General features: G+C 42.4%; 1 protein-coding gene across 6 annotated transcripts in view; it reads left to right on the top strand.

The window, feature by feature from the left end:
• Nucleotides 1-373: 373 nt before the first annotated feature.
• Nucleotides 374-27904, top strand: part of SPATA6 (spermatogenesis associated 6) — a 54173-nt gene continuing 26642 nt past the window's right edge. For 2 of the 6 annotated variants that reach the window (XM_019531387.1, XM_019531391.1), the window contains exons 1-10: nucleotides 401-479; nucleotides 2050-2176; nucleotides 6653-6790; nucleotides 10378-10426; nucleotides 10917-10958; nucleotides 12051-12175; nucleotides 16283-16363; nucleotides 18498-18776; nucleotides 20419-20506; nucleotides 25994-26034. In XM_019531387.1, the coding sequence (XP_019386932.1) occupies nucleotides 2108-2176; nucleotides 6653-6790; nucleotides 10378-10426; nucleotides 10917-10958; nucleotides 12051-12175; nucleotides 16283-16363; nucleotides 18498-18776; nucleotides 20419-20506; nucleotides 25994-26034 (912 nt within the window). In that variant the 5' untranslated portion in view covers nucleotides 401-479; nucleotides 2050-2107. Of the gene's footprint in view, nucleotides 480-2049; nucleotides 2177-2216; nucleotides 2892-6652; nucleotides 6791-10377; nucleotides 10427-10763; nucleotides 10789-10916; nucleotides 10959-12050; nucleotides 12176-16282; nucleotides 16364-18497; nucleotides 18777-20418; nucleotides 20507-25993; nucleotides 26035-27904 lie in introns of those variants that run through there. The other 4 variants (XM_019531388.1, XM_019531390.1, XM_019531389.1 and 1 more) reach the window with 4 other exon arrangements.

Genomic DNA, 27904 nt, shown 5'->3' with positions numbered 1-27904 from the left:
TCGTGAACCACCCACTACCAAATGTCCTGACCCATGGGGCAGGTGGCATGGCTCCCTGGTCTGGATTTAGCCCACACGCGTGTGGTGCAGCATCCGCAGCCTAGCATGGCTCGGCTCGGCTCGGCTCAGCTTTGCACTGGGGACACAACCCGCCCTTTGAGGCTGTGCTGGGGACCGGGGTTTAGTGCGCTACAACCCAGCCCTCCCCTCTGCGCACGCGCCCCACGGTTTCCAGCGTGGCGGAACTGGACACCGCGCACGCGCCCCCCACGGTCTCCAGCGCGGGGCTGGGTACTGCGCATGCGCCCCACCGTCTTCGGGGTGGGGTCTGGGCACTGCGCATGCACGGCCTCCCGTAGGCCCGCCCCCGCGCCCGGAAGCGTCCCGGTTGCCGCGGCAACGCGCCGAGGCCTGAGGCCGGGCCGGGCCCGATGCCGCGGAAGGCGCTGAGCTGCGGCGTGCGAGTGGAGCCGCGCAAGGTGCGTGTGTGCGGGCGCGGCTCGGCCCCCGCCGCCACTCGCTGCATCCTCCCCGGGCCCCTGCGGCGAGGCGGGAAGCGGGAGGCCCCAAGGGCGGGGTGCTCTGCCCTTCCCCTCACCCCCCCATTGGGATGCTCTACCTCTTCCATGATGCTTTGCTCCTCCCCCCCCCCCCGGAATTGGGATTGGGGACCAGCTGTTCCCACGTCCAGATTGTGGCTGCCCTGCCCCGCCTTGGGTATCTGCCCTGGGACCAGGATGGTGCTGCGCCCGTCCAGCTTGGGGCCCCTCTGCCCTGCCCCGGCCCCCAGCAGATGCCGCAGGATTGGGCCGCGCAACCTCCCGCAGCCGGATCGGGCCCATTGGCTGGATGCCGTCCCCGCAGGGACCTGGCAGCACCCGTCAGGCCCATGGGGTGAAAAATGTGGGTGCTGCAGTTCTGGCCGTGAAGTGCTGGAGGCTGCAGGTGCAAGAGGCGCAACATGGTGCGCAGATCCTGGCCCTTCCTGCCTGCCCTTGTGCGACCGGAGACTGGGCAGTGCGGACCTATGGTCTGACCCAGTCGGTGGCAATTCTTATGTTCCTCCAGCATGGTAACTTTTGCACCATGTTTCTTATCCTCCTCTTTGCGGGGACATTTTTCTGGGGGTTAGAGGATGGGTTTTAAGCAGGTTGAAGGAGCTGAGATGGCACCACCTTTTCTATACCCTAGATCCGGTAGGGATGGCTCTCAGCTGCCCTGCGAGTAGAAATGTTCCTACTTAATCAACTGAAGGGGCCATGACACAGATGATTATGTGCAACGTGAGGCTTTGTGTTTTTAAGCTGCAAGGATGGAGGGGTACATGAGATTAGATTTAACATTATTTTCCCAGTGACTACTCTGAATTAACTGAGATATTATGGAGGAATCATAGGATCCCACCTGTAAAGACCAAGGATAGCATTCAGGTTTATTTTAGGAGCAGTCTTTCTGCTGCCCCCACCCTTAATGTTTAGTTCTTTTCAGATGCTGTGCCTGGTGGCAAAGTGGCCATGGAGCTGTTACCTGACTCTGTAACCCTTTTGAACTTTAGGTTATATTGGGCAAACGGGGCCAAAATGTTCCTTGCACAAATCAGAACCGCAGGTGCCTCGTAAGAGGAGAAGATGCAGTTATATGACAGCTTGAACTTGTGAAACTAAGCTGGTATTCCCAGTTATTCGTAAAGCCAAAGTTTGCATGTTTGCTCTGAAGCCATCCTGTGAGCATGCACCTGGTATGATTTGAAGGACAGGGAAAGTACTGGCAGGTCTATCAGTGTCTCTTTTCTGTCCAAGGACAGCCACCTGGCCACCTAGTATGTCTGACAAATATGGAGCCCCACCTCCCCCCGCCAGTCCTCTTCAGCTGATGGAAAGTATTCTCTGTTCCTGTTCCTATGCCAGGTTTTCTTGGCTGCTGCTGCAAGAGGAAGGTCTTGTGCACTCAACTGATCTTGAATTGCTAAAAATGTGGGGCATTTACTACTCTACCCACTGTTCATATCACAATGCAGAGGAATTATTTTATTTTCTTCCTTGGTTTCAGCTCTGAATGCACCTTCTAAGAATGTGGGACTTGCATCGTTGCGTCCCATCCCCAGCTAATGGAGGCAGCCAGGTCATTTGTCAGTGGCCAAATGTGGTGCAGGAAGGAATTTCCTCCCTTCGGTCAGGTTGGAAAAGACCACTGAGGTGTTTTTGACTTTCTCTGTAGTATGGAGGATGGTCATCATACTCGCATCTTCTGCAAGTATATTAACCAATTGCTTCTCTGTCTTTGCAGTGGCCTTTACACTCCCTCCTCTTACCTATGGCATGCTGAAGGGTTCTTGGTGTTCCTGGTATTGCCCTGTAGTTGTGTGAGAGCATTTAGAGTGGTGACTTGGGGGAACTCTTGGATTTATGGTTGCCTGTGCATGCAAAGACCTGGATATGCTGGCCTAGGATGCCCCCTCCAGCTGTATGCCTGTATGATGCCTTTCATAATTGTATCTGTCTCCCTCTTGAGAGCAGTTTGGTTTCTTCCCTCTGTTATTTCTTTTGGAAGGTTGTTTTAGGACTTCATTCCTCTGAGTTCAGAGATCTGTAAAGGTCCAACCTTAATGTATTCATGACCAGTTTGTATCTTGTTGTTGTGCCACTACTGGGCTACTGGTGGACCAGGGAATTTGGAGGACATGGCTAGTGATGGACCTGGCCTGCCATTGAATCTGGGGTGCACTAGTGAACACGGCCATCATCAGGGTTGGGGGTGAGTAAGGGCAGCCCTCAATTGCTATGTGGCCACTTTGCTTACCACCACTTCCACCATGGTGAGCACCTGCCTGACCTGTGACCCCTTGCTGCCACGCCATGCCAGATCCAGATCTGGATTTAGCTCAGCACAAGGTGAGTTTGACGCTCCTGGCTTAAGTACAGACCAGGCTTAAGTCCCCACCCTGTTTTAACTTGCTGTGATTTGTTCCTTTGTCCTTGTCCTTAATTGCAGATCTATTTTTTGTTTATCCTTCTTTTTAATTTAAACTGAATGAACTCTGAGCATTTAATTCAAGGCTGTTTTCTGTGTATTTTTAGTGCTTGTCTTTACTGCTTCTGCTTTTAGCTTTCTCAACATGCATCAGACTGCAGTTCACACTAGTCTGCATTTCACTGCTGCAGCTGACAATTCAACCCCCTGGCCTGTAGGCCAAATCCAGCCTGCAGAGCCATGTCATCTGGCCCACAAGTCTCCCGACAGGTCAGGAAACTTGGTAGTGGGGGAGCAGTGGCTGTTAACACTGATGCATCTGCCCCATTGCCAAATTTCTAAGCCCCATGTGGCCAAATTGGGCCTGGACTTGGCTCGCCCTGTGCAGTTGGATCTGGTCCATGGGATGAAAAGACTGGACACCATTGCTCTAGGTAGCAGTGAAGCAAGAGCAGCACATTTGAATTGCTGGAGCAGTGGTAACTACTGGTTAGGGAAAGTAACACTGCATGTGTCTGTATTCCATCCAAACTTGGGAGCCTAGTTTTGCAGCTATAAGGACTGGACCATATCGGAAATGAATATTCAGTTTCTGTGCAGGGAATAGTATTGGTCATTCTTGACACAGCTATCTTCCAGTTTTAGTGGTGAGTAGGTACTTGACATTTTCAGACTCTCACATGTGGAATTATTTGAGTAAACCTGCTGCAACCTTAAAGGTGTTATCCTTAAGGATTGAAGCCCCTTGATGATGGAAGTATTCATCTAAAAATTGTTTCCTTAAATGAAGCAAAGTTGGTAGGCCGCAATTTTTGATTGAACTTTAGTTGCATCACAAGTCCAGCGCTACCATAAATTTCTACCTTTTTAGTAATGGCTGTAAAGATTAAGAGTGGCTCCCGAGAGTGAACTAGCTTAATACCTTAACTGCAGTACCTTTCAGGTCAGTTGTCAGATCAGTGTAAGGAGAGTACAGTCACCACCCTTACTTTATGTGTTTTTAGGCAGCATTAACAGTCATGTACATTGCATTTAAAATTTAAGAGTAACTAATTCCCCGGCCTGAACTGTTTGCCATCAAAGAGGGGCTTGAATGTAGCTGCTAAATTCTATGCTTGATACTCTATGGAAATTATTAAATAAGATGATAGGCATAATTGAAGCTTTCTTGAATGTAACCAAATTGGCATAAAGATGTGGCTTTAAGATCCATGCAGTGCTGGTAAACAAAGCTCTCAGTTCATCTCCAAGGCAGCAACAGCACAAACTTACACCATATGCTGCCGGCTGCCAAACCAGAACCCTCCTTTCAGGAGAACGTTGCTTCTTCTGCGAGGAGTCAGGTAAAGTGGGTGAGGCTTGGATCCTATTCCCAGTTTTGCCCTCAGCAATATTAGTCTGACCTCTCATTTATTTATCCATAAATTGTGTAAGTGTTAGTTGCTTCCCCTTGAGATAAAGACCTTATTTAATAGCATTTGTGAAGTGCCCCAAAATGTAAAGAACAGCCCATCAAAGCTTTGAGAGTAGACATCATGGGTTTTTGGCTTGTAGTTCAGATAATGTACCATTAGGTTATGTCTAGATGAGTGCCGATGTGTAGTATGGGGTGGTGCCACACATTGTACACGCAGGTGTTTTCCACGCTGCTACCTTGCAGCATGGGGGATTTTCTTGATCCCAGAAGATCCCAACGTTAAAAAAATCCCATGCAAGAAAAAAGCAGAGTGGCGCATGCGGCAGCAGTGCATGCCACCCAAAGCCAGGCTCCCAGCTGCAAGAGTGCTGTGGCTGCAGCTCCTTGATGCTTCCAGGGCCCCAGGTAAGGCTGCTTCCCTACCCCACCTGGGGCACCTTCCCTATCCCACCTGGGGCAAGGTGCTGGGTGCCAGAGTGCGTGGCATGGGCATTCCCGTGGGAGACATAGCAGTGGTACAAAGCGTGCTGCAGCTACTTGTCCCTGGGAAAATGCATGTCCACACTTGTCTGGACGCAGCCTCAGGTTCCAAGCAGTTATAAAGGGTGAATTCTCTCTAGTGCTCATATTTAGGCTCAGAAATTAATATCATGAGGGATGTTTAGCATTCGGTTGGTCTGCTTTAATTCAGGGAGCTGCTAATCTGATGCCTTTAATCCGGAACTGAAACCGCAGTTCATTTGGTGAAGGAAACCTTTTCTGTGTATAATGTTTGCGAATGGACCTTGGTTAGGTCATTTGTCCCCAGTAGATTCCACAAAGCTTTCAGATTTCGCTTCCATAAAGAAACAGACAGCTCCAGTGAAAAACGTTATTTCTGTGATATGTATGGACTCTTGCCTCAGGTTCAGCAGGGATTTCTCATGCAAAATGTTCAGCTGAGAACAGGAATTTAGCAAACCGACCTCTCTCAATTCCCATCATTGTGCTCCTACTCCCCTGTAACTGCCAATTGACAGCCTGAACACTGCTCCTCTTGCAAGCATATGTTAGAAGAGGGAACCTTATATTTATAATACTGTGATAATATAAGAGCAGCATAAACCTAAGTGAAAGGTGACTGGGAATTCTCCAGCTGGTCACAGAGCAGGACCATGCAACTTGCTAAAATAGCATATGGCAGTGGGGAGGTCTGCATGCGTCCTTGCGGCAAAAGAACGGCTGAGGTTAGAGGGGTATAGTAAAGCCTGAAAAAACTTACCAGGTAGCTGCAAAGCAGAGAACTAACCCTAGAGAGAAAATGTGAGAATGCCGGGCTGCGGGCTCACTTATCGGGAACATCCAAGGACAGCGCCATACCGAGAAGTCCAGTTCCCCTTCAATATCCAAACTTTGCAACACCGGGAAATGTATTGGCAGCTGACCAGGAGTTCTAAAGTTACACCTTATTTCTGTATACTTTTACATAGATGTACACCCACGCTAAAATGCAGCTTTCTTGTTGTGCAGAATAAATGCTCATAAGCAATAAACACATCCAGTTCATCAGCTCCATCCCCTCTGCAGAGAAGCCACATTTTAGGAGTCCTTGGGCAGCTTTTGGCTCTTGATATAAGGTTCAGTGGCCTTGCATGTAGTCTGGAGGAATCAGAATTTGTGGTAGAGGTGATATTTTTATTAGACCAACTAGATATCTGCAAAATAACTTCTTTATTTGCAAGCTTTTGGGCACAGACACCCTTCTTCAGGCATAGGAGAAAAGATTGTAAAAGTTCTCCTAGGTAGAAATGAAAGTTCTTATTTCATAGGGGAGTTGAAAGTGTGATAAAATCTCCTGTTTGGAACAGTTCATTTTATGCAGATTAGGCTCAGAGAAAAGTTGGAATAGTCTGTTTCTTCCCACCGTCCGCCCCATTGTGACCTTATAGTGGTTAAATGATGTGGACTGTGAACACAAATAGACATTCTAAAATGAGTCCCAGGTACTGAGATGTCATATTCCACTCCTACTGATGTTAATGGTGCTATCTGCTAAACCCAGGGGGGACTGTTGCCCTGAATACTTAAACTTGTAAATATCTGCCTCTCACTATTAAGTACAACTAGAAAAGCTTTAGAAAAGGAGTGCTTTTTTCACTTAAATTTGTTAACATTTGGTTTCTGGCAAACAGTTACATTCACTTTAGTCCGTTCCATTTTTATCTGATGTGTAACCATTAATTCTATTGCGGAAGCTCAGTTTGTTTAATGAATATGTTCTTTCAGATAACTTGCCCTGGAGTGTTGCTGAAAGACAAAGGACGACTGTATCTCAGTATCTGTGTATTTGGCCAGTACAAAAAGACTCGATGTGTCCCTGCAGCATTTCCGCTCTTCTTTGAAGAGAAACTAGAATTCGAAAAGGTGAGATGATACCATTATAGGCACATGTGTGCGCGCGTGCGTGTGTGTGTGTGTGTAAAAAAACAAAAACAAAAAAAAAACAAAACAAAAAAACCCACAGTATCCCCAAGCACAGATGATCACACTGAAAATGACTGGGTCCATCTCTAATTCCTGTCTCTTTTCAACATAATAGGCATTCATGTCTGCATTTTAAATGCAGTCATTTAAAAATAAATTTGTTAGCACCCAGTTAGAACATGTGATTTTTTTTTTTTTTTTTGGAGGTTTTTGTCCTTTTATGAATAGCCTTTCACATTATTTGGAAAGAACTGTGACTTTTTCTAAAAATTAGGTCAAGGATAGAAAAGAATAGTAAGAAATAGGGAGAATTACATTAAAAAAATAGCGTGGGTTGAGTTTTAAAATAATCTTCAGCGACAACATATTGTTCAGCTCAGGCTTTGCAGTGACATCTTTCTCCATTTGAGCTGGTTTTTCATGGTTTGTACCTAGAGTCCTTTTGATGGCACTATAACTTTGTAATTTACAGTTGCCTATTACTTATTCTGTGTCCCAACTAGCTTCATTGTTAGTACCAGAGGAATAATGAAATGCTGTGTTTTACAAATATGATTCAGTTTCTTGACTACTTATGAATAACAATACTTTGCACTCTGTAGTGCTTTTCATCCAAGTATCCCAAAGCACTTTCAAAGACTGACTGACTAAGCCTCAACAACACCCTTGTGATGTAGGTAAGGCATCTAGAAGGATAATTTCACCCACCAATGAATAGCTGAGTGCAACAGAGCATCTACTTAACAGTGCACAAACACACAACAAGACAATTTAGGGCAGGAAGTGCTGAATACTCTATTTGTCAAAAGTTTGGTACTACCAGCAGTATAATGCACTTAACATCATACAGAGGCCCTTGATTCTCTACTGAATCAGAGGAAAGAGTGGTACCTGTTGTGTCTCTAATGCCACTTTTTGTGGGGGGAAAAAAATGGTTTTCTCTCTGATTACGTGGTGTGGGTTTAAAAAAAAATCTCACTGCAAGATTTTGTACCTTTTGTGCTCAGGATTCTGAAACTGAGCACTGTCTGTAGTTTAAGTGTGACGCATTTGACAATGGTCACACTTTAGTGGAGTTGTTCCTTTGGAATCTGTCCTCTACAATCTCCCTGGGATCCAGGATTTTGTAAATGCGGGTGTGGGAGTAGCAATTGATGCTTCAGCGGTGGCTGTGGCATCACTCCTATTCTCAGCTATCCCTTCCCTCACTGGGGTGGGCAGCCACACTGTTGGAGCAGCAGCCAGAGACTATTTTTAAGTTCCTGAATCAAATCAGGTGAATTGTGTAAGTATCCCAGCACCTCCCACCACTTGACTGTACTCAGCAGCATCTCCCACACTCCCCCAGTGCCCACCTGTTGCCACGTTCCCTGGCTGAGCCCGAGGCTGTGGGAGCTCTTGAGCCAGTCCTGTCCAATTCCAGATCAGCTGTGCAGGGAGCCAGGCTCAGCGAATGACAGCAGTAGCAATGGGTGTGTTTCCCCCAGCCTGAGCCTGCTCCTAGGCTGGCAAGGAGTGCTTGGGGGGACTGGACACCTGCTGCTGCCCTTGTTCCAGCCTGAACTTAGCTTCCAGTCCAGCCCAGCTGGAATGGGGCAGGAGTGGCTCTGGAGCTCCCACTGCTTCTGACTCAGACAGGGACAGCTGGGGAGGGGATATGCCATTAAGCATGAAGGTGGAGGGAAGTGGGAGGGAGATTCTTACCTTTGGGGACTTAAAAAAATGGTCCCTGGCTACTCTTCCTGCAAGGTGGTCCAGAAGCTGAGGATGCCACTGTACCACTTCCTCCCCTCTGGATCTCCCTGTGATAATCCCAAAATCATTGTTTTTTGCAGGACCTATGAACATGATGTAAAGAACCTCTCTTTTTTGGCTTTGCAGTGGTAGATGATAAATGACTACTGTTCTCAGAGCGGTGCTAACCAGATCAGTAATAATTGTGCACAAACATGAATGTAATGGAAACGTGCCTTGTTATTTTCAGTTCAGTGCCAGAAAAATATCAACATTATCCAAATGGAAAAAAGAAAACGACAATAGAGAACATAATTTTCAAGCATCTAATGGCCTTGTAACGCATTCATTTTAGGCAGCTTCTGGAGCTGTTAACCCCTAGATTGTCCATTACCTGAAACTAGTTTTAAGCACATGTTAGGTGGCTTAAAGTTAGACCAACTCAGGGCAGGTTTATAGGGACCTGCCTGAGTTGTGGCACGATAACAGGTTTTTTGCAGTCCACTTACAGTGCTCAGAGCCCATTTCACAGGCATTTCATGGTGGCCCCGCCCCTCACCGCTGATTGGTGGAGGGTGCCTTTACTTCATCTACATCACTACTGCTTCAGCCCCCACTGCTGATTGGTAGAGTGTTGCCAGCCCCCAGCCCCCAACTAGCACTCTGAGGCAAAGGTGGAGCGTGTTCAATGCATGCATTTATTGATGATACTGAGCTTTTCAATCTCCCTGTCCCTGCTTTTTCATACTGTCTGCAAACCTGACAGGCGAGGGAGCCAGCAGAGAGCTGATAATGCAGCATTTATCAGCCCATCGACAAAACAAAAGCCTCTTTCATAAATTCAAGTTCCTTTTAAACAGCTTTTTCCAAGGAAGGATGGAGGGACATTACCAGTTGATTAGTTCCAAAAAGCCCTAAGTTGACACTGTCCTGTCTGCCTTTGTCCTGTTCCAGAGAAATTGGACACACACACGCGCGCGCACACACACACACACACACTATTAGCATACCACACACACACACACACACGCACACTATTAGCATACCACACACACACACACGCACACTATTAGCATACCACATGCCTAGGGTAGGTGGGGTTGGGGTCCATGCTGTAGGAGATGGGAGGGAGGGAGCTGGGATTCCCTGCTTGAGCAGCAAGCAGCATGGGAAGGGTGGGGTAGGGGGAATCCAGGCAGACCCTGCTCAGCCTTCAGTCTATGCTGGAGCTTGGGCTAGGGAGCAGAGGGCAGGGCCAGCCCTGCTCTGGAACAGAGAGCGCAGCTCAGAGCTGCAAAGCATCTAGGATGCTGGGTGACTGTCTTTAACTTTAACCAGGAAGAGGTCTGGGACAGACATTGCATAAACCGGTTTGACCCAAATCAGTTAAGTCTGGTACTGGTTAAGTCTGGTACTACATTCAGTCAGGTTTATCTTAAACCAGTTTCAGTCATTCTGAAGCTGGTTGATATACACCGAACTTACGTCTGTTACTGGTTGAAACCAGTTTCTGATCTCTTAAACCGGTTTATATGTAATGGCTGTCCCTAGCTGAAATGGCTAAATATCAGATGATCCAGGCGCTGTCTTTCCAAGAAATGAATTATCTGCCTTGGTGGCAGGTTATAATTTCATTTCCTTCCCCTCCCTACCTTCCCGTGGGGAACAGAACTGTGCAACAATCCAGGGGAAAGTAAACTAAACAGGTTTTTTTGTTGGGAAAGAGGTGTTCATTTGGTAATGAAAGTGTTTGATGAGAATTTTTTTTTTTTCTCTTTCCATGTCTGTTTCAGGTATTTACTGATGTTGTTGATCCTGGAGACCTTGTTGAGCTACTTGAACGTAAGTTTTGCTTTTTTTTTAATGCTGTATTTCAGCTTTTAGTGGCCAATACCAGTAATATGGAGCCTAAAGATCTAAAGTTGTGCTAGACAGAGAAGAGGAAAAATGTTCTCACTACCTACATGTGTGACTATTAAGTTAGTACTTATTCAAAATGATAATTCACATGTGAGTCTAGGAAAAACTTCTAGCAGATTTAATGATCTTTTTTATGCAATTCTAGTTTGTTTATTGTAAGCCTGGCCTAATAATAACTTGTACTTTGGTCATACAACTATGTTAATCTAGATTTATATATTTGTACAGAGTGGTTATAATCCTGCTGTTGTTATTATAGGTACATCAAAACTCCTCTTTTCTTTGTAAGTATGTACAGTGTTGAGGTAGTTAAATCAGGGGATGACGTCTCTTGTATTTTGCCTATGAAAGTGACCTCTAATTATCATTTATTTTTTTAACTTATGAAAAAACTGTTTTCCCTCTTTTCCAGTTGACACTGCAGTACTTGAACTAATACAGCTTGTTCCTCCAGGTATTGTATTAGTCCCTTCATAAATTATGCAGTTTAATAGGTGAATTTCCATGAGGATGTAGCCCATTACAGCAGAATCATTTTTTTCAGCATACAAACAATGTAAAAAGCTCTTCAATAAATAGTCCTCTGAATATAAAATGTTAATAGATCAAGAGGATCTCATCTCTGGAAGAGAGTTAAAGCTGAATATTGAAATGTACTGTACTCAGGCTTACAAAAGTGATAATACTTTAGAAATTGAAAATAAACTTAAACCATCAATGTGCACTTATTAAAGGCATCAACATTCACTTGCAAAGTGTCTGCCTGTGAAGTTTCAAAGTGCATAATCCTGTTCTCAGAATGACACTTTCTTCTTTTATTTTAATGGTGACCACTGGGAAAACTCTTATGCTCGCTATAAATATTACAGGTCTCTAGGGAGATGTGAAGATAATAAATAGTGATTTGTCATACTTCTGTTATTGGTTTGTGCGATTATAAAAAATCTATCTTAATGAAATTCAAGTGTTCCCATGAATAATGTAAATCTGCATTTTATTGGAAATAAAGTCAAGTTTGAAGGAAGACTCATTTGGGAACTCTGGTATTAAAAGTACCCACAGTTACAGGTCCTTAGTAGTTCCAAGGAAATATTTGCTTCTCTCGAATGATTCACCAGGATATTTACACAAAGAAATAAACTGAGTGTGGATTTTTGTTTTACTGCAGTCAGTTTGTGCTGAGATGTATAACCTCTGGCAAAGTATCTCAGAACCCCTGGAATGAAATCACTTCACCTAAAAGCTTTCATCCATCCACAACATTGTGAAAGTTCTCATGATATTCCTTGTGGAATTTTTCTCCCTTCAAAAAAAAAAAAGTTACAGGAGAGGATCTTTTGAGCATCTTTAAGTACAGTTTTAGATCCTACCTAAATTCTTTTCTAGCAGCTGCACACATTTCTGATCCATAGGCACAAATCTTCTGTAATATATAGCTACTTATGTTTATGTATGAAATTCACTGATGTTGGTAAATCATGTGTGTCTGTTTAGCACAACCTGCTCTGCTTTCCAATTAAATATATGTATATTTTCCTTTTTTTAGTTGGAGAAATTCTAGCAACTTATGAAGAAAATACAAGAGATTTCCTGTTTCCTGATCCTAAGGTTACTCGTGGACACCATGGTTCAGATCGTGAGATTTTAATGAAGAGGTCCTTTAGCTTTACAGTGAGTGCATCTGTATATTGTATTTACAATACACTGTGCTACACAGGAACAGCATCAAACCAAAAATGATTGCTTTTGACAAATCATTCACCCCTGAAATGGCAAGTTGTAATCCCAGGCTGAACTTTGGTGAAGATGTACCCTATCTGCTGGGAGTGTTATTTTTAACTGAACATGCAAACTATACTTGTATAATGCAAACAAGATAGTATCTAGGTTGGTTTCATGTTAGGTTACTATAACCCATGTATCTGTCTCCCCCACTCACTGAAGGGAGGGATAGATTTGGTACCAAAAAGGTGTACAAGTGAACTAAAGATTTTTCTTGGTAGTGCCTTTTATTGAACTAACTGCATGGCTGGGATAAACTTAGACAAGATGCTGCTTCCTTGGACCTGAAGAAGAATGCATTGCATTGAAAAACCTGTCTATCCTAACCATGCAGTTGGTCTAAAAGATATTACCCACAAGAGTCTTTGCCTCTTGCATATTTCCTGGAAGCATCACAGCTACATCACTCAGCATTACTCCTGGTAAACTAAGTAACTGTCCGATCTCAGTCCATAGCTCTCCTCCCCACTTACCGTACTTTTCCGTGCGCTTTGTTATAGATTTGGTTCTCCCATTACCTAGGCACGCTGTCTTAGAAACTTTGCCTTGTTTGAGCTTTCACAAAAGCAATTGAGGGTTAACTGATAACATTAACAGAATGAATTAGCATTGATCTTTTGGAAATGTGAGCTTAAATGTACGCTAAATTAAAATGAATTTGGTCTTGGCTTATATCTTGGTAAATGTTTGAGGGAAATGATTCTCAGAAGGGAGTTGGAAAATCCTGGAAGCAGCTTCAAAAAACAAAGTCTTAGGGACTTGTGTTTTTTCCAGGATGGGTGGACAGAACGCTGGGGTCAAAATGATGTGGGCTCAGTTGTTCCCTGTCAGTCACCACTGGATTTTGTCATTAAATGATGATTAAAGGTCATGCATAGCTTGCAGCTGGTACACTAGGCCTCACATAAGGGCAACCTCGAAATTGTCCTGTCAGTTGCAATTAGAGGTCTTAATTCAGTACCTTCTTTTGAATGAACTGAGTTGCAGAGATGGGGTTAGTTAGATAATTAGTTGTATTTGAATGAGCTTGGTTTAAATGAGCCTTTTATTTGGGTTAGTTAAAATCCAAGAAAGTACGTCTCTTTCTCATGTTTCTCTTGTACCAAAGAACATCACTCGGTGCTGTTGTGGAAGTCTCTCTGTAACCAACCCACAACTGGACCAAGAGTGTGTTTAAGTAACAATTCAATGCACAGATTATATAATGGACAGCAAGCACTGCACACAAATACTATCACAAGAGATAAAATGTAAAACAAAGCCTTAAGAACCCAAGCCACCCATGTTGTTTCCATTTTAGTCAATTGTCTTTCCCATAAAAAAGCAATTTCTACAGCCAGCTAAGGTGACTGACAGCTGTGCTATGACAGCATTTTGATTTCCAATTTTTTTTTCTTTTCATTAAAACTAAAAGTAGGAGAAGTAAGGCTGCAGTTCTGGGGTTCAGATTGGCAGTGACAGGCAGTGTCTGATTAGCACTGCTAATCTGCCAGTTGGAAAGCATCCGAAATCGAGAGGATCAGAACTCCTCCAGAAACCGAGCACTGTTCCTGGCTATTTGATGCAGCTTACAGACCCAGTAAGCCTACAAGGCCTTCCTAGAGTTAACTCTGCTGGTCTAGTGTTTCCCTGCTGAGGCTTTTGCTGGCTCTTCAAAATATTTCTGTGCAACTCTTCTCCCTCATAGTATGTTTAATCTAGTCTGGTGGTGACTTGCTGTGTACCTTGCTTTCCTCCCTGGTTGTGCAGTACTTGTGTTACATTAATAGGTTGTGCACATCGTATCTCCTCTTCCTGCCCCAGTTCCAATATCTTTCACGAGAGCATCATTATAGGATCTTGGGACCTTTTGCTCCCCCTGATTTCCTTCTCCTTTTTTTAAAAAAAATTCTTATCTTTAATTTTTAATTTTCTGCTGACAGTTTCTGTATATACTACTTGATGCTTTGTCCATCTTTCATCTTTCACAGTATTCACGAGCTTTAATCACATTTGGGCATGGACAAACCTATGGTTAGAGAGGTTTTAAAAGGGGATGGGGAGCTGATGCTCCAGACCATACATCAGCATAAGCAGCGCAAGAACAGTCAGGTGGGCAGGAGCTTGTAGCTATATAAATGTAGCATATTCTCTGCAGCTTTAACTCTGCTCCATCCAGGGTTAAAACTGAGGCGATTAAGTTCATTTGTTCCTACAGGCTAGTACACATCTAGCAATTAAAGTATGACAAGTTGCTGCATACTCCCAAGAACCAGCTCCCCCTCCCCTTTTGAAGCTGGTCCAAGCGTGTATTTGTTCCTGCGCTCTGTAGCGTGGTTAATGTTTTACAGCTGGGTTATTGATTGGCACAGAGAGGCGTAATAACTAGCACCATCAAATCAGTGATGGAGTAGTGCAAGTAGAGCAATGGAGTTGTGGATTTTTGTCTCTCTCAAATGTTTCTGAAGCATGTACATTCTAGTTCCTCCCCAGTAACTGTTTCCCTGTTAATTGAGGAACAGTTTTATATCATATTATCTACAAACTTCTAAAGGTTCTGTCATAATTGTTGGTCTCGTATGAACAGTAGGTGCTCTGCTGTTCCTTTTCATAGTGGATATAGTAGTTCTAATTTGTTCCTTTTTAAACTGCAGATGACAGTTGATAATTCATTTGATAATAAAAATGAGTGCTGATTAAAGAAGGTCAGCTTTAAGATGTGTTTATACCCCATGGTTTGACTTTTTCAGTAAAATTAACCACTAGGTTGAATATGCCATCTTTCAGGGCTCTGTTAATTGTCACAGCGAAACACATTTGGCATTTTTGTTGCTTGTGCTTTTGACTTCAATATTCTAAATTGGGGCCAAATCATTACTTCTTATGGGGAAAATGTGTGTGGGTTGTGTGAGGAGGGGAAGCGAGGTGGGTTAGAGAGTGATCTTACCACCCTGTGACATTTCCCCCAATTTCTTAAGAGGGCATTAGGGTTCACAGGGGGGCATTCTTTTATGCCTTTCATCTAAGAGTGTAGACAGCTATAGCGGTTGTACCAGGGGCCCTGATATATAGATATGATAGTCACATCAGTATGCTTCTATAGAAGCACAAATATATCACAACCATGGTAACTTTTTAACCCCGTCTTGTGTTTCCACACTGAATTTGAAGACCCTGTTGCTGTCCCTGGTCTGGTTCCTTTTACCTTTACTGTGTTTTGTGTGGTTGACCCATGCTGACTTGTGGGGTGCCCCGCTCTTCCATGTGCAGATTTCTGTGCTCAGAGAATCCTCTCTAACCTTTGTCCCAGTGGCAGAGCATATGAGGTTCTTTCCATCAGTCTATCTGGGTAAGATGCATGTGTAGACACGATGACCTCTATCCATTGAGCTATGGAACATGTGGCCCTTAATTCTGTATACATTTTTTCCATGTGAAAATTATGCACAAGTGGCAAAATACAAAAGTTTTACATGAATAGATTTTTAAAAGTTGTTGTAGAGTGCGTCAGACAAGGATAATGTTGCCTTGAGCAGGGGCTGTATTGGCTCTCCTCCTGAAGGCCCCTCTGACCCTACTTTTCTATAATTCTATGACTTTCTCTGTTATAAATAAAGATAGCAAAGTCCATATAGCATTTATAAATAAGTTTGCAAAGTCAAGCGTGAACAAAGTCTGTAAAGCATAGCTTGAATTTTTATGGATGCTGTTTAATATGGCATCAAAATCTTTGAAGCTGCTTTTGACAAAGAAATGTACTGAAATAAAAGTCAGACCTTAATTGTTGTACAAAAGCAATATAATCATCTGTAATTGAATTGTCAGAAATGCAAATGTTATCTTCTTGACATTTACCATTGCTGTTCTGTCTTTTCTAATTATCTGTATTAAAGGCTGAAATTAACAAAGGAAATGGTTTAAAATTAGGAATGGTTTGTTACATTAGGTGACATTTACTTCTTTGATACCCTTTATCTCCAACTGGAGCTTGATGTTCAATTATTGTCTCTCTTCTAGGGAATTGCACCAAAATTGAGATTTTCTACAAGCTCCCTTATTACAGAAAGTGTGTTAAGTTCAGGAAGGATTCACACGCAGGTTAGCATAATTTAATTGCTTGCAATTTCATTTCTTGATTTAACATTGATAGCTGTGATGCCCATTTTTTTCTGCGTACTGCTCACTTCAGACTTCTCATTCTTTTGTTGGGGGTAAAGCAGTTGTCATGGATGCTTGACAACTTGATTACATTTTTACTCAAGAGTGAGTAAAGAGTAGACTTGGTGCATGACAGGAAATGCTGAGAGTTCCTTGATTCCAAAACAATTAGCAGCTGCCATGTCGTATAATCAGCTGACCTGTCAGTGCCTGGAAAGATACCTTCTCATCATTTCTACTGATACTGCTAAAATCAAGGTTATTCAATGAACCAGAAGAAGATGTATTTTAAAAATAAGATGATAAATAGCTAGGAGGAAAAAAAAAAGAAAGTCTTAATTGTAATTAAGAAGATTTTAATTAAAAAAGTTATCATAAACTTGCTGATCAAATATCAGTGTGGAAATCATATACCTATTACAGTTGTCTTATTAGATGAGCTTACTGAAGAGCCTTGAAAAACATCTTTTTCTTCAATTTCTTTTTGCACAGTTGATAGTGCTTTATTTAGCATTTCACTGCCTTGAACATCAGTTTGACCTGTCATATGCACTCATGTGAGGACATCAGTTTTATGCCTTTTTTTCCCCAGCCTGTCCAAAATGGTGCTTACTACTAATAGCAAAATGCACCCTGGAAAGCGGATGGGTGATAGGCAGGAACGTGCACAGGGGAAGAAGTTGGAGTCCTGGATATGTCTAAGGATAGCTGCTGTTGGATTGCCTAAAAGTCCCCTCTAAACTTAAGGCTGTTTTTATTCCCATGCTTATCCAAATTATTAAAGAAAAAAGTAAAGATTGGCATGTGATGCTGAAAAGAGTTCTCTGAAACCAATAAAAAATCAGGTTTTGTCCTTTTAAAGAGAGACCATAGTGTTGCAGTCTCTCAAATGTACCTAACAAGTTACAAAACAGCATTACAGGTTTGTAAGGATGTATAGTCTTAAACGTCTATTCATCATTGTGTGTGCACATGGAAAGCCAAAGAGCAGCTTCTAGTCAGTCACATTCCCAGGTTCTTTACTACAGCACCATTTTAGCATTTCAGGCACTGAATAGGTTTTAGAGCATTGCCTCGTTTCTTTTATTTTTTTAAAAGAAAATAATTTTTGACATTAAGCTTTTGCAAAATATAAAGTTTGGGCAGAGTTTGGGAATTCTGGTTCACCATGCTGTGAAATTCAAACTCAGATGTGTCTTGAGCAAGTGTTCAAAGACATCTAGTGCTACAATCCATAAAGCCCAGAGAGCAAATGGAAACTGGATACATTGGAACTCCTTTGTAAATGAAACTTTAGTGCCAAAAATATTAATCTTACGATTGCATCTTAAACTGGTAATTGAAGATGCTAATAATTAAGGCTGACTGTTCCCTCAACTAACTCTTAGATAGGTTTTGGATCTTGAAAAAGAATTGCGTTGTTAGTATAGCATACATGGGCACATATATTAGAGAAACTGTTTTAGTAGAAGCTTTTTCTTCTTAAAGAATTAATAATTCTATCTTTCAATTAAATGCAGTTTTTAAATGAGCTAATTTTAGGCAGCTTGTAAACTGCACATAATTTAAGAATTAAACAAGCATACTGCCATTTTCTATATACCATAAAAAGGTTTTTAATAGATTTAGTGTTACCTAAGTGTAATGTAAGCTGAAAGATTTACAAAACATTTATAGGAAGGTGAACAAATATTTTAACTCCGTAAACTTCCAGTCATGTTTTAGATAGAGTCATTAAATGAACTAAAGTGACATAATTCAACTTAATTTTACAGAACATTTTTCCCACCAACTGTGTGAGCAAGCTAATTAGATAAGTAACAGGCACTTAACCTTAAAGTCTGACATTTAACAATGTGCATTTTAACCTCCTTCTGGTTTTAAACAAATCTAAAAATGCATTTTTGTTTAAATTGCTGTTTGATTATAGTTTTGGTAGGTTAACTTAAACTGACACGCATCCATTTCTGTCAAAGGTATTTGTTCCCTTTGGACATGTTTTGAATGTTGCATTATCACCAGTGATCTTTGCTCTATGTGCTGTCAAAGCAGATAATTTCTCTTTTCACTTTAGGATCATTTGGATCGGGTGCATCATTCAACACCAAATGGAAAATTGCAAACAAGGTTACCAAAGAAAAACACCCTTTCACCTGAGAAAGGCAGGCATAGCCCAGCAACAAAGAACTACGAGCAACCCACAATAGCTTCTAAATCACGATCTCCATCTCCATACACAAAAAGACGAATGTGTGAGCTATCAGAAGAAGCCAGACAACGCCTGGCCCATTTAAACCTCGGGCCTTTTGAATTCAGAAGAGAAACTGATAAACCACCATTTGTAGTTAGACGTGTATGTGTTCTCTACAAAATGTTTCCAATTTAAGCTCAGATCAAATATTGTTCTTTCTCTGAACACTACTGCAAAAAAAATCATTCAGTTCCCAGTGTATATGAATAATTTTTCTCTCCAAAATAGCCTGCCACTTAGTGATTTAAATGTAAAATTAACTAGAATAAAAGTTCTTTTGTCAGCACTGCTAATAGACAAAAATCAAGTTCTTTCATGAATACCATGGTTAAATGCTTTGAGCACCTCTATCCTTTTTTTTCTAACACACTGGGCAGGATAATGTGTGTGTAAATTCAACTGGGAAGTAATAGGTATTAATAATAAAAGTGGGACACTAGGATTTAAAACAGGGCACATAGTAACTTTAAAAAACCAGGCTGCTTTCTTAACTTTCTTTATCTTCTCCCATACTCTTTTGAAACAATCTTTTTACTAACATCTAAATCTTCAAGAGTTTGATCATTCAGGTTCCTGGTCACACTGACCTTGGCCCCAGAAGGCAGTCATGAATGCATGTATCCATGTTGAGTCCCTGCCTTCAGTAGGGCTATTTAAAACTACTCGTATTTTAAGTACTTTCCTAGTTTGGGACAACATTTTAGGATCTTGGAAGATCATAATCTGATTTGCTTTATTTTTCTTTATGTATTTTCCATGGTAACTATAAGTACCTATTTTAAGAACCCAACCTTGAAAGACTGGAGAGACAGAGACTGGAGATGCACATAAGACTGTTTTGTTTTTCACTTTGTGCTATAAGTACATACAGTTTCACGTGTCTGCCACAATATGTGATTAACTTGCTTATCCATATCATTTTCTAGTTATTAATAATTGATTTTCCTATCCATATATTGTCTAATTCTAGAATTCACTTAAAAAGTTTTTTTATTCCTAGATATCTTTTAGAAATTCAAATCAGTCTTAACTGACCATTACTTGCTCTTCACCCTACTGTTTATCACTTATATGGATAATTTTCCTTTTTAGCTTAATTATTTTTTTCTGTTTTATAGTGTAATTGCTGCATTTTTTTGGTCCCAGTTGCTGATTCTGATTACATTTGTGCCTCTCGTGCACTTCCTTTTTGTAGCTCTGCTGCATTATTTTAATATGCCATATATAGACTATGATTGCCTTCCTGTTTTGATAACACACCTTATGTGTATACTTAATGCTGAGATTTGTACAGATGTGGAAATTTTCTCTGTATCATTAAGATCAAAATTACCTTTTTGTTGGAAGGTAATATTTTACTCGGGGAAAAGATCAGCACTTCTAAGTATCATGGTGAGATCAGAACTATTTCTGGCAAATACTACTTATCAAAATCTGCCAAAAAATAAATTGTACAAGCCAACTAAAAAAAGGTTGCATGTGTTGGGGAAGTTAAAAATAAGGAGCTAAACTTGATTACTTTGAGTTCTGTTAAGAAGGCTATAGTGGTACTGCTTAAATGCAAAAGACAGTAAATTGCACCCTTTCTCCCGCATGTCTTGTGTCCCTTATTTGCTTCATAATGCCTAATTTACAGCTTTTAATACATTTTGAGTGAATGTATGTAATTGTAAATAATGGGGGGGGGGGGTGTAGACAGACAAGCTATTATATACTAAGCATTTTAACAGTGTTTTGGCTCCAGGTTGAACATCCAAGTCCCTCTGGCGATCTTCCTACCTGGTGTACCCCCAGAGAGAGTGCAAGAGAAGCCTGGTCCCGAGTAACCTGTGGTGAGTACTGCCTTCCATATAGATATTCCATATAGGAAGTTCATATTTTTAACCCCTTAATGTGGAAACACTATTCTTTCTTCTGAGGATTTAGCCAAGACACTCCAAAGAATAGTTTGAGTTCTTTTGCTTCTCTAGATGTTTGGTTATTTAGTTGCTTATCATCTCAAAGCAGCAAAGTAGTACGATTGCTAGGCTATTACGTTGGTTTGGGACAGTGCACATATGTTTTCCGGACTTGGACAATGAGGGTAGAGTGTTTGTGGGAGGTGGAGATGAAATACTCTGAGTCCCCTTCCAGATTCCAGTGCTGCAGAAACTGATAGTAACTCTCCTACAGCCATATAAGTGAGTAGTTGATGGGCGAATATCATAATTCTGGATGTTCGCTCACCAAGAAACATGTGCTCGTAAATCTCCTCAATCATGTGCATTGGCATAAACAGCAGAGGATGGTCTAATTGCTCTGGCACCCAACACAGTTTTACTACAATAAAAAATGGTGACAGCAAGACTTGCAGCACAGGTAGAGAGTGTTGCAGCTGGTTTTGAACCAGTGTCCATAAATTCACATGGTTCTTAATAACTGTGGCTGACGCTTTTCATGTAAATAATGCTTACATGGAAGATGGTCCAAATTTAGCACTTAACCAAAGCTGTTAGCATAGCTACATCATACATTGGTTCAAATCACAAAACATCATGCTTAAATATACAAAACTAAGAATTTCACCTGAAATGATGAACTAATACTTATAAGCACCATTTAATGATAGAATGACTCGATGGGTAAGTAGCCAGGATGAGCATAACTGGTATTTATGGCAACATAGTCATTCTTCTTGTTTCACAGTTTCTGCAAGAGAACTCCCAGTACTGCTGTCATACCTTTTATGCTTAATACTAAAATATACCTATTTACTTCTGTAATCAGAGTTTAGAGGCCTTTTCCTTAACTGCCTCCATCCAGTGTCTTGTGATCTAGAAATTGGTTGTTGATGTCTTTATTTGAGCTGAAAAATACAGAATCTAGTCCTGTTATGCCTACCTGTAATGTAGGTTGGTGTTTTAGATACTTCATGTATCTTATTGTCTTTTATTTCCCATTTATGCCAGGATTATCTGCTCCATTGCTTCCAGTAATCCATGGATTAAAGTTAGAATCTCTTAGTGGAGAGCTTTGTTTGAAACAGCCCTACTTTAATATACTGTATTTTCACAGGCCTGAAGAGTCACTGTCTGCCTTTGTTAAACTTAGGGAAGGCACTGGTTTTAAATGCTTAGCTATCCTTCTGCAAGGGGCAATGATCTTTGTGGTGATATTTTTTTTATTTCTTTGTAGTATTAATCAGAAAATATGGTAGTATAACGAGCACTAATTAGTATTTATATACAGCAGGTGTCCTTCTGTTGAGCCTTGTTGTGACTCCTCACTTTAAAGAAATAAAGTGCAGTTTACCATGAATTAGTTCAAAATTTACCCAAAGTGATGGGACTGGATGGCTTAGGATATAAGTATATTTAAAGGTCTCACATTCCTTTCAGGGCCATAAACTTGACTGTCGCAGATGGGTAATGTCAAAGACATATCACCTAATGACCATTAAGCACTTACATGAAACGAGTTGGTGGTCTCAGGCCAGTAGCTACGTGTCTAAAATATACTTCACTTGCAACAGATCAGAGGATTTCCTAGTAGAAAGCCATTCTCCTGTCCATGGCCTGGGGCTTAGTAGTTGTAACCTTCAGATTTCTAGAATCAGAAAGTCTAATCTTGGCAAAGATAGCTCGGCCCTCTTTTATTTCTAAAGTAAGCTAACTGACGGTATGTCTATCATCGGCAGCAATCCCTTGCAGTCGAGGATGATTGTCTCCTTTGACTGTTTTATCTATGCATCCAAAGATGACTGATGAGGTTGATCAAGGATCAACAGACTTTTGCAACTCAGGCACGTGTTTCTGGGCTCTGGATTTTGATTCGGTCTGCAACATGCTTTTTCTGCCACTCCCGCTTTTCGGTCCCCTGTTGTCATCATAAGGTTTCAAAGTACTGAGATCCTTGCAGCAGACTCTTCCTCCATTTAGCGAATGGAGGAATGGAAGTGGTTCTGGGCAATACTTCTCCATGAGTTGATGTTGATGTTACATTTTTTTCAAGTCGGTCTTGAGGACGTCCTTGAAGCACTTTCTCTGCCCTCCTCTTGCGTGTACACCTTAATTGAGCTGGGAGAATAAAACTTACTTCTGGAGTCTGGAGTTGGATGTCCAGATGACATGGCTGGCCCAGCAAAGTTGATGTTGGATGATTGTCACCTTGATGCTTGTAGTGTTTGCTTGTACTGTAAGGTAGGGATCACAGCTGCTTCATAAACCATGAACTTGGTTTCAGATCTCATGGTGTGATATTTGAGCATCCATTTCCTCAGGCATCCAAAGGCTGCACTTGCACTTTTAAGACAGTGTTGAATTTCGTGGATTCTGGATGCCAGCTTTCTAAGGTACGGGAAATACTCAACATTCTCCAAAGTCACACCATAAATCTGAATTACCGGACCTGGGGACTGTACATCAAGAGCTTGTTCATGGAGGACCTTGATCTTCTAAATTTTAAGCGTCAGTCCCATTTTCTTGTATGCCTCGGTAAAGATGTCAGCGATTGCCTGAAGGTCTGCTTCCAAGTAAGCGCACACTGCAGCATCATCGGTGTATTGGTGATTGACGATTGAAGTCAGGGTAGTCTTGAATTTGGCTCAGAGTCAGCTGAGATTAAACAGCTTACCATCCCTTTGGTAATTTAGCTCCAGTCCGACTGAAAGCTTGGTGGTGGTCAGATGTAGCACGGCAGCCAGGAATACTGAGAAAAGTGTTGGAGTGATGACTCAGCCTTGCTTAACCCCATCTGACCTCAAAGGGATCTATGATAGAGCTGTTACTGAGAACCACCGCTTGCATACTGTCATGGCACAGGCAAAGAATGAAGATGAAATTCCACCATTCGGGAAGTCCGTATAGCGGACATCCGTGCTTCAGAAGGATCCTCCTCAGTGCTTCTTGGTTGACAGAGTTGAAGGCTTTTGTGGGGTCAAAGAAGGCCGTGTAGAGAGGTTTGTGTTGTTCCTGGCATTTTTCCTGCAGCTGGCAAGCTGTGAAGGTCATGTCAGTCGTGCCTCTTGATGCCCTAAACCAGGGGCAAGCAAAATACGGCCTGTGGGCCAAATCCGGTCCAACAATCGCTTTCATTCAGCCCTCAGCACCTACCAACAAATTGTACCCCACCCAGCCCTTCCACCTATGAGGGCGGGAGGAAGGCACCTATGTGTACATCTACCCCAAACATACCCAGTTGCACCTCACTCCCACCCTTGTGGGTGGAAGGGCTTGACTTGGCCAGTATGCAGCTTCTGGGCAGTGTTGCTGCTGCTGCTGCTGTTGCTGCTGCAGCAGCCCCCTGGGACCTGCTTCATTTCCCTGCTCTGCTGCTGGCTCCAGGCAGCAGGTAGGAAAGCAGGGGGGGTGGGGCTGGGGCTGGCAGCAGTGCAAAGCCTGCACCCTGGGGGTGGTGGCAGTGTGGATCTTGGGTGGACAGCGTATGGGTGTGGGGACTCCCACCCCCATAGTGCACAGCCCTGGCAGACGGTGGCAGTAGAAGCAGGTGGGGACGTTTAGGGCACTCATGCCTGGTACAGGTGCCATCAGGACGCGGCTCTGCCCAGCACTGCACATCGCAGTGAGGGGCGAAGCCTCCCCCGGGCAGTCTATGTTGCCAGCGCTCCCTGCCACTCACATTTAGTCCCTGCACACATCGGGCAAAGGAGGGAAGCCCCAGGTACTGGAGCCGGCTCTAGCAAGATGTTGAATCATCTTCATCTAGCCTTCCCACCATCTCTTCTTTGTATTGCGGGGCCTCTGCTTTGGCTTGGTGCTTCAGTTTCTTTTGGAGTTGATGTCACTCTGCCAAGCACAAAAGATCTTGCAGTTGCAGTCAACCAACTCCTTGGATCTCCCAGTCATTCTCATCAAACCAGTCTTGATGGTTCCTTGTAGAGAATCCAAGCATCTTTCCACAAGCGCTGATGAGGGTGTATCTGAAAGCACCCCAAGCACTGCCAGCATTCTCCCATTGCTGTCGACTGGAATTTGCCAGTCTTTCATTGAGGCACTGGTGAAAGAGGTCCTGCTTGATTGGTCACTTGAGTTCTTCGACATGGATATTTCAATGGCATTGCTTCTGCTGCAGCATTCGTTTGGGAGCCTGTTTGAGTGACATAACCAAAAGATGAGTCAGTGTTTGGTCCAGCAATCATCAGCTCCTAGCATAGCTTGGATGATGTGGACATCTTTGCAGTCCTGGGCACGAACAAGGGCGTAGTGCCAATCCAGTGCCAATGCTTAGATTGTGGGTGTTGATGTCTCGTGCCTGCTGTTTTTCTGGTGGAGCAGGGCATTGGTGATGGTGAGTTCACGTTCCATTCATTTGGCCAAGAAGAGGATGTCGTTGGAGTTGACCTTTCCCACTCCTTCCTTGCCAGTGGGTCTGTTCCAGAGGTTCAAGTCCCTTCCAACTCTGGCATTGAAATCACTGAGCACAATAAGTCTGTCTGCCTCTGGAATGTCAGAAGGGACTTGGTCAAGGTTGATATAAAATCCCTCCTTGGTTTTGTCAGGGGTGTCAAAAGTTGGGGCGTACTTGCTGATGACAGCATATTGGCTCTCTGCCAATTTAAGATGGAGAGTCATGAGGTGCTTATTAATTTGGATAGGGAACTCATTGAGTTGGTTTGAGTGCATTCTGAATGGCAACGCCAACTCCATGAAGTTGGCATTCTCCTTCCTGTTTACCCTTCCAGAAGAGGGTATAGCTGCCTCCTTGCTTGTTGAGCTTCCCATCTCCTGCTTGCTGGGTCTCACTTAGTGCAGGGATGATGAATCTACTTTGCCAAGTTCTGTGTAGCACAGAGACACCTGAACTAGTTTTAACCTTGTCAGCTTGGGTCCTGGAAGCATTCTAGCTCAGGCAGTGTGTACAGCGCACACAATTAACGTACATACCACACATACCTTTCCTTCTAAAATCAGCCCCTCAAGATAAGGCTGTGTGCTGTCAGCATTTCCACTAAGATCATGTGGCAGGATGATCTACTTGGGGCTGGTCCTGCTTTGAGCAGGAGGTTGGATTAGATGTGACCTACTGAGGTCCCTTCCAACCCTAATTTTCTAGGATGCTATGTGTCAATAACATAGCACTGCTGTAAAGCAAAAAGCTGGAAACAGTTGTAAAAAAATTCAGCTGAAGAAAGCTAAACCTTAAGGTGTTAATGGCTTTGCTACTGTCTTGAATTGCACAATATATGACAAGAATAAATTGGTTTGGATACTATTTGAAAGGTTTTGCTAAAGACCTTTTTTAATTTCCCTAAATTAAAAAAATACTCTCTTGGTGGTCTGAGAAATTGTTCAATTTCTGTCTCTGCACTTTTTTTTTCCCAGATCCTTCTCTTCTTGGCAGCTACAGACCTAAGAAAACTAAAGTAAGTACTGCAAATAATATTGCATGTAAATTGCCTTGTGCTTTAGGGGAGCTGAGAACAGAAAGATTGCGTATTATCCTGTTTTGAAGGTGATGAAATCGAAAATATAGCTTGTGTCTAGGGTTTTGATGCTATATAGGACATTGTTTTGCACGGTTAAGGTCTTTTGCATTTTTTTTTACTATGAAAAGTGTTCTCAACGTTCTGTACAAGACTGGTGAGACTATGAAAATAAACTGTTGCTGAGTATTCATGATCTGCAGTTAGAAGGACTACTTTTCATTTATATTAAGGCTGCTTTACAACAACAGAGCTGTGGAAAGGCACCTTAAAATGGGTATAAAATTACATTTACAATCACTTTGAGAGAACTCCTTGCAGCCTCAGAGCACTGTAAAGTGACACTGGTGTAACGCACAGATAAGCCAGCAATGCTTTATTTTTTTTTTAAAGTTACTGCTAGTTACTTCACATGTTCTTTTAAAATCCTAGCTGCTCTGTATACAGAAGAGGGTTCTTGGGTTCTTCCCCCCCCCCTTCAGTTAGCTGCTTGTCCTGTGTTCTTAATTGGGGTGGAAAAGCTTCTCTATCACACCTACCTGACAGTTCTCCTTTCACATTTCTAACTATAACACTTATTTTCTCTACACTTTGTAAGTTTTTCTCTTTCCTGAAGCACTCTGGAAACTTTGCCAGCAGCTGTAGGCAGTCATTAATTTGTGTGTGTGTGCGCCCTGTTAGGTTCCGTAATGGTTGTCAAGAGTAATGATGTAGAAAGGAGGAAGTAAAGTGAATTAAAAGGATAATCTTTTGATATAGGCTAAACACACACTTGTGTCTGTTTTTCAACTTTTACTGTGTAGGATTGTAGTGTTAGGTACCATGTAAGGCTAATATAATATATTGTGCTGCCTCTGGATTACTTCATAGTCATAAATGAAAAACTGGAAAGAGAACTTCTACTAAATATGTTTTTATAATGGACATTTTAATTAAAAACCATTTTCCTCAAATGAGGAAGAAGATATTAGCAGCAGTCATTGTTTGGAGCACACAGATAACACAGCTACAGATTAATTCATCACTCTCCTGATGCCCCAAAGCATTTCTGGTTCCAACAAAATAAAGGCAGAAGGGAATATACCCTTTCTGTTGCCAAAAATATTGTACAGCTTTAAACTAGATGTAATTAGTATTGTGTGGACTAAGAGAACCTGAGAATTATTAATGGTGAAATGTAGCTGTTATGTGGAAATTGGTATTGAATTTAATAAGATGCTGTTTTGTCCAAGTGTGTTTAATCAGCAGACTCTACTGACTAAGACTCTAATTTTGTAACAAACATCAAATACATCTTTTAGATTTGTTGTGATGGGATATTTACACCCCACGCAGCAGCAGACCAGAAAGAGATACTGAAGAGCCTAATTACCTCCCCCAGCTTTGACCAAGCAGCCAATTATAAATAGCTGCTATAAAAGACTGCAGCTCAGGCAGCAAGGGGCAGCAGGTGAGGAGGCTGCCTTGGAGAGACTTAGATACAGGTTGAGAGAAGCTGTGGAAAGACTAATGTAGGGAGAAAGACAGTGAAGCAGGTAAGGCAGAAGTAGCAAGGGATGGACATTGAGGGAATAGTCCTCTGCTGGTTAAGGGTGTGTAGACAAAATGGGGGCCCTAAATTGAAGCAGTGGGTTTTTAAATCAATAAGGGCGTTTTTAAAACCCCCTTATCGTGCACACACCCTGCACTTACCTGCCTCTCCGGCAGTAGGGAGTGGGGGGTGCGCTGCCAGCAGGTGGATCAGTCCCTGAGCTGCAGGGGAGGGAGGGGACAGGTTGGTACTTCCTTCTGTGGCACCGATGGGTCCCCC

Source organism: Crocodylus porosus, unplaced genomic scaffold, assembly GCF_001723895.1.
Source record: "Crocodylus porosus isolate Cpor-Errol unplaced genomic scaffold, CroPor_comp1, whole genome shotgun sequence".
Lineage (NCBI taxonomy): Eukaryota > Metazoa > Chordata > Crocodylia > Crocodylidae > Crocodylus > Crocodylus porosus.
This window is presented reverse-complemented; position numbering and strand designations above follow the sequence as displayed.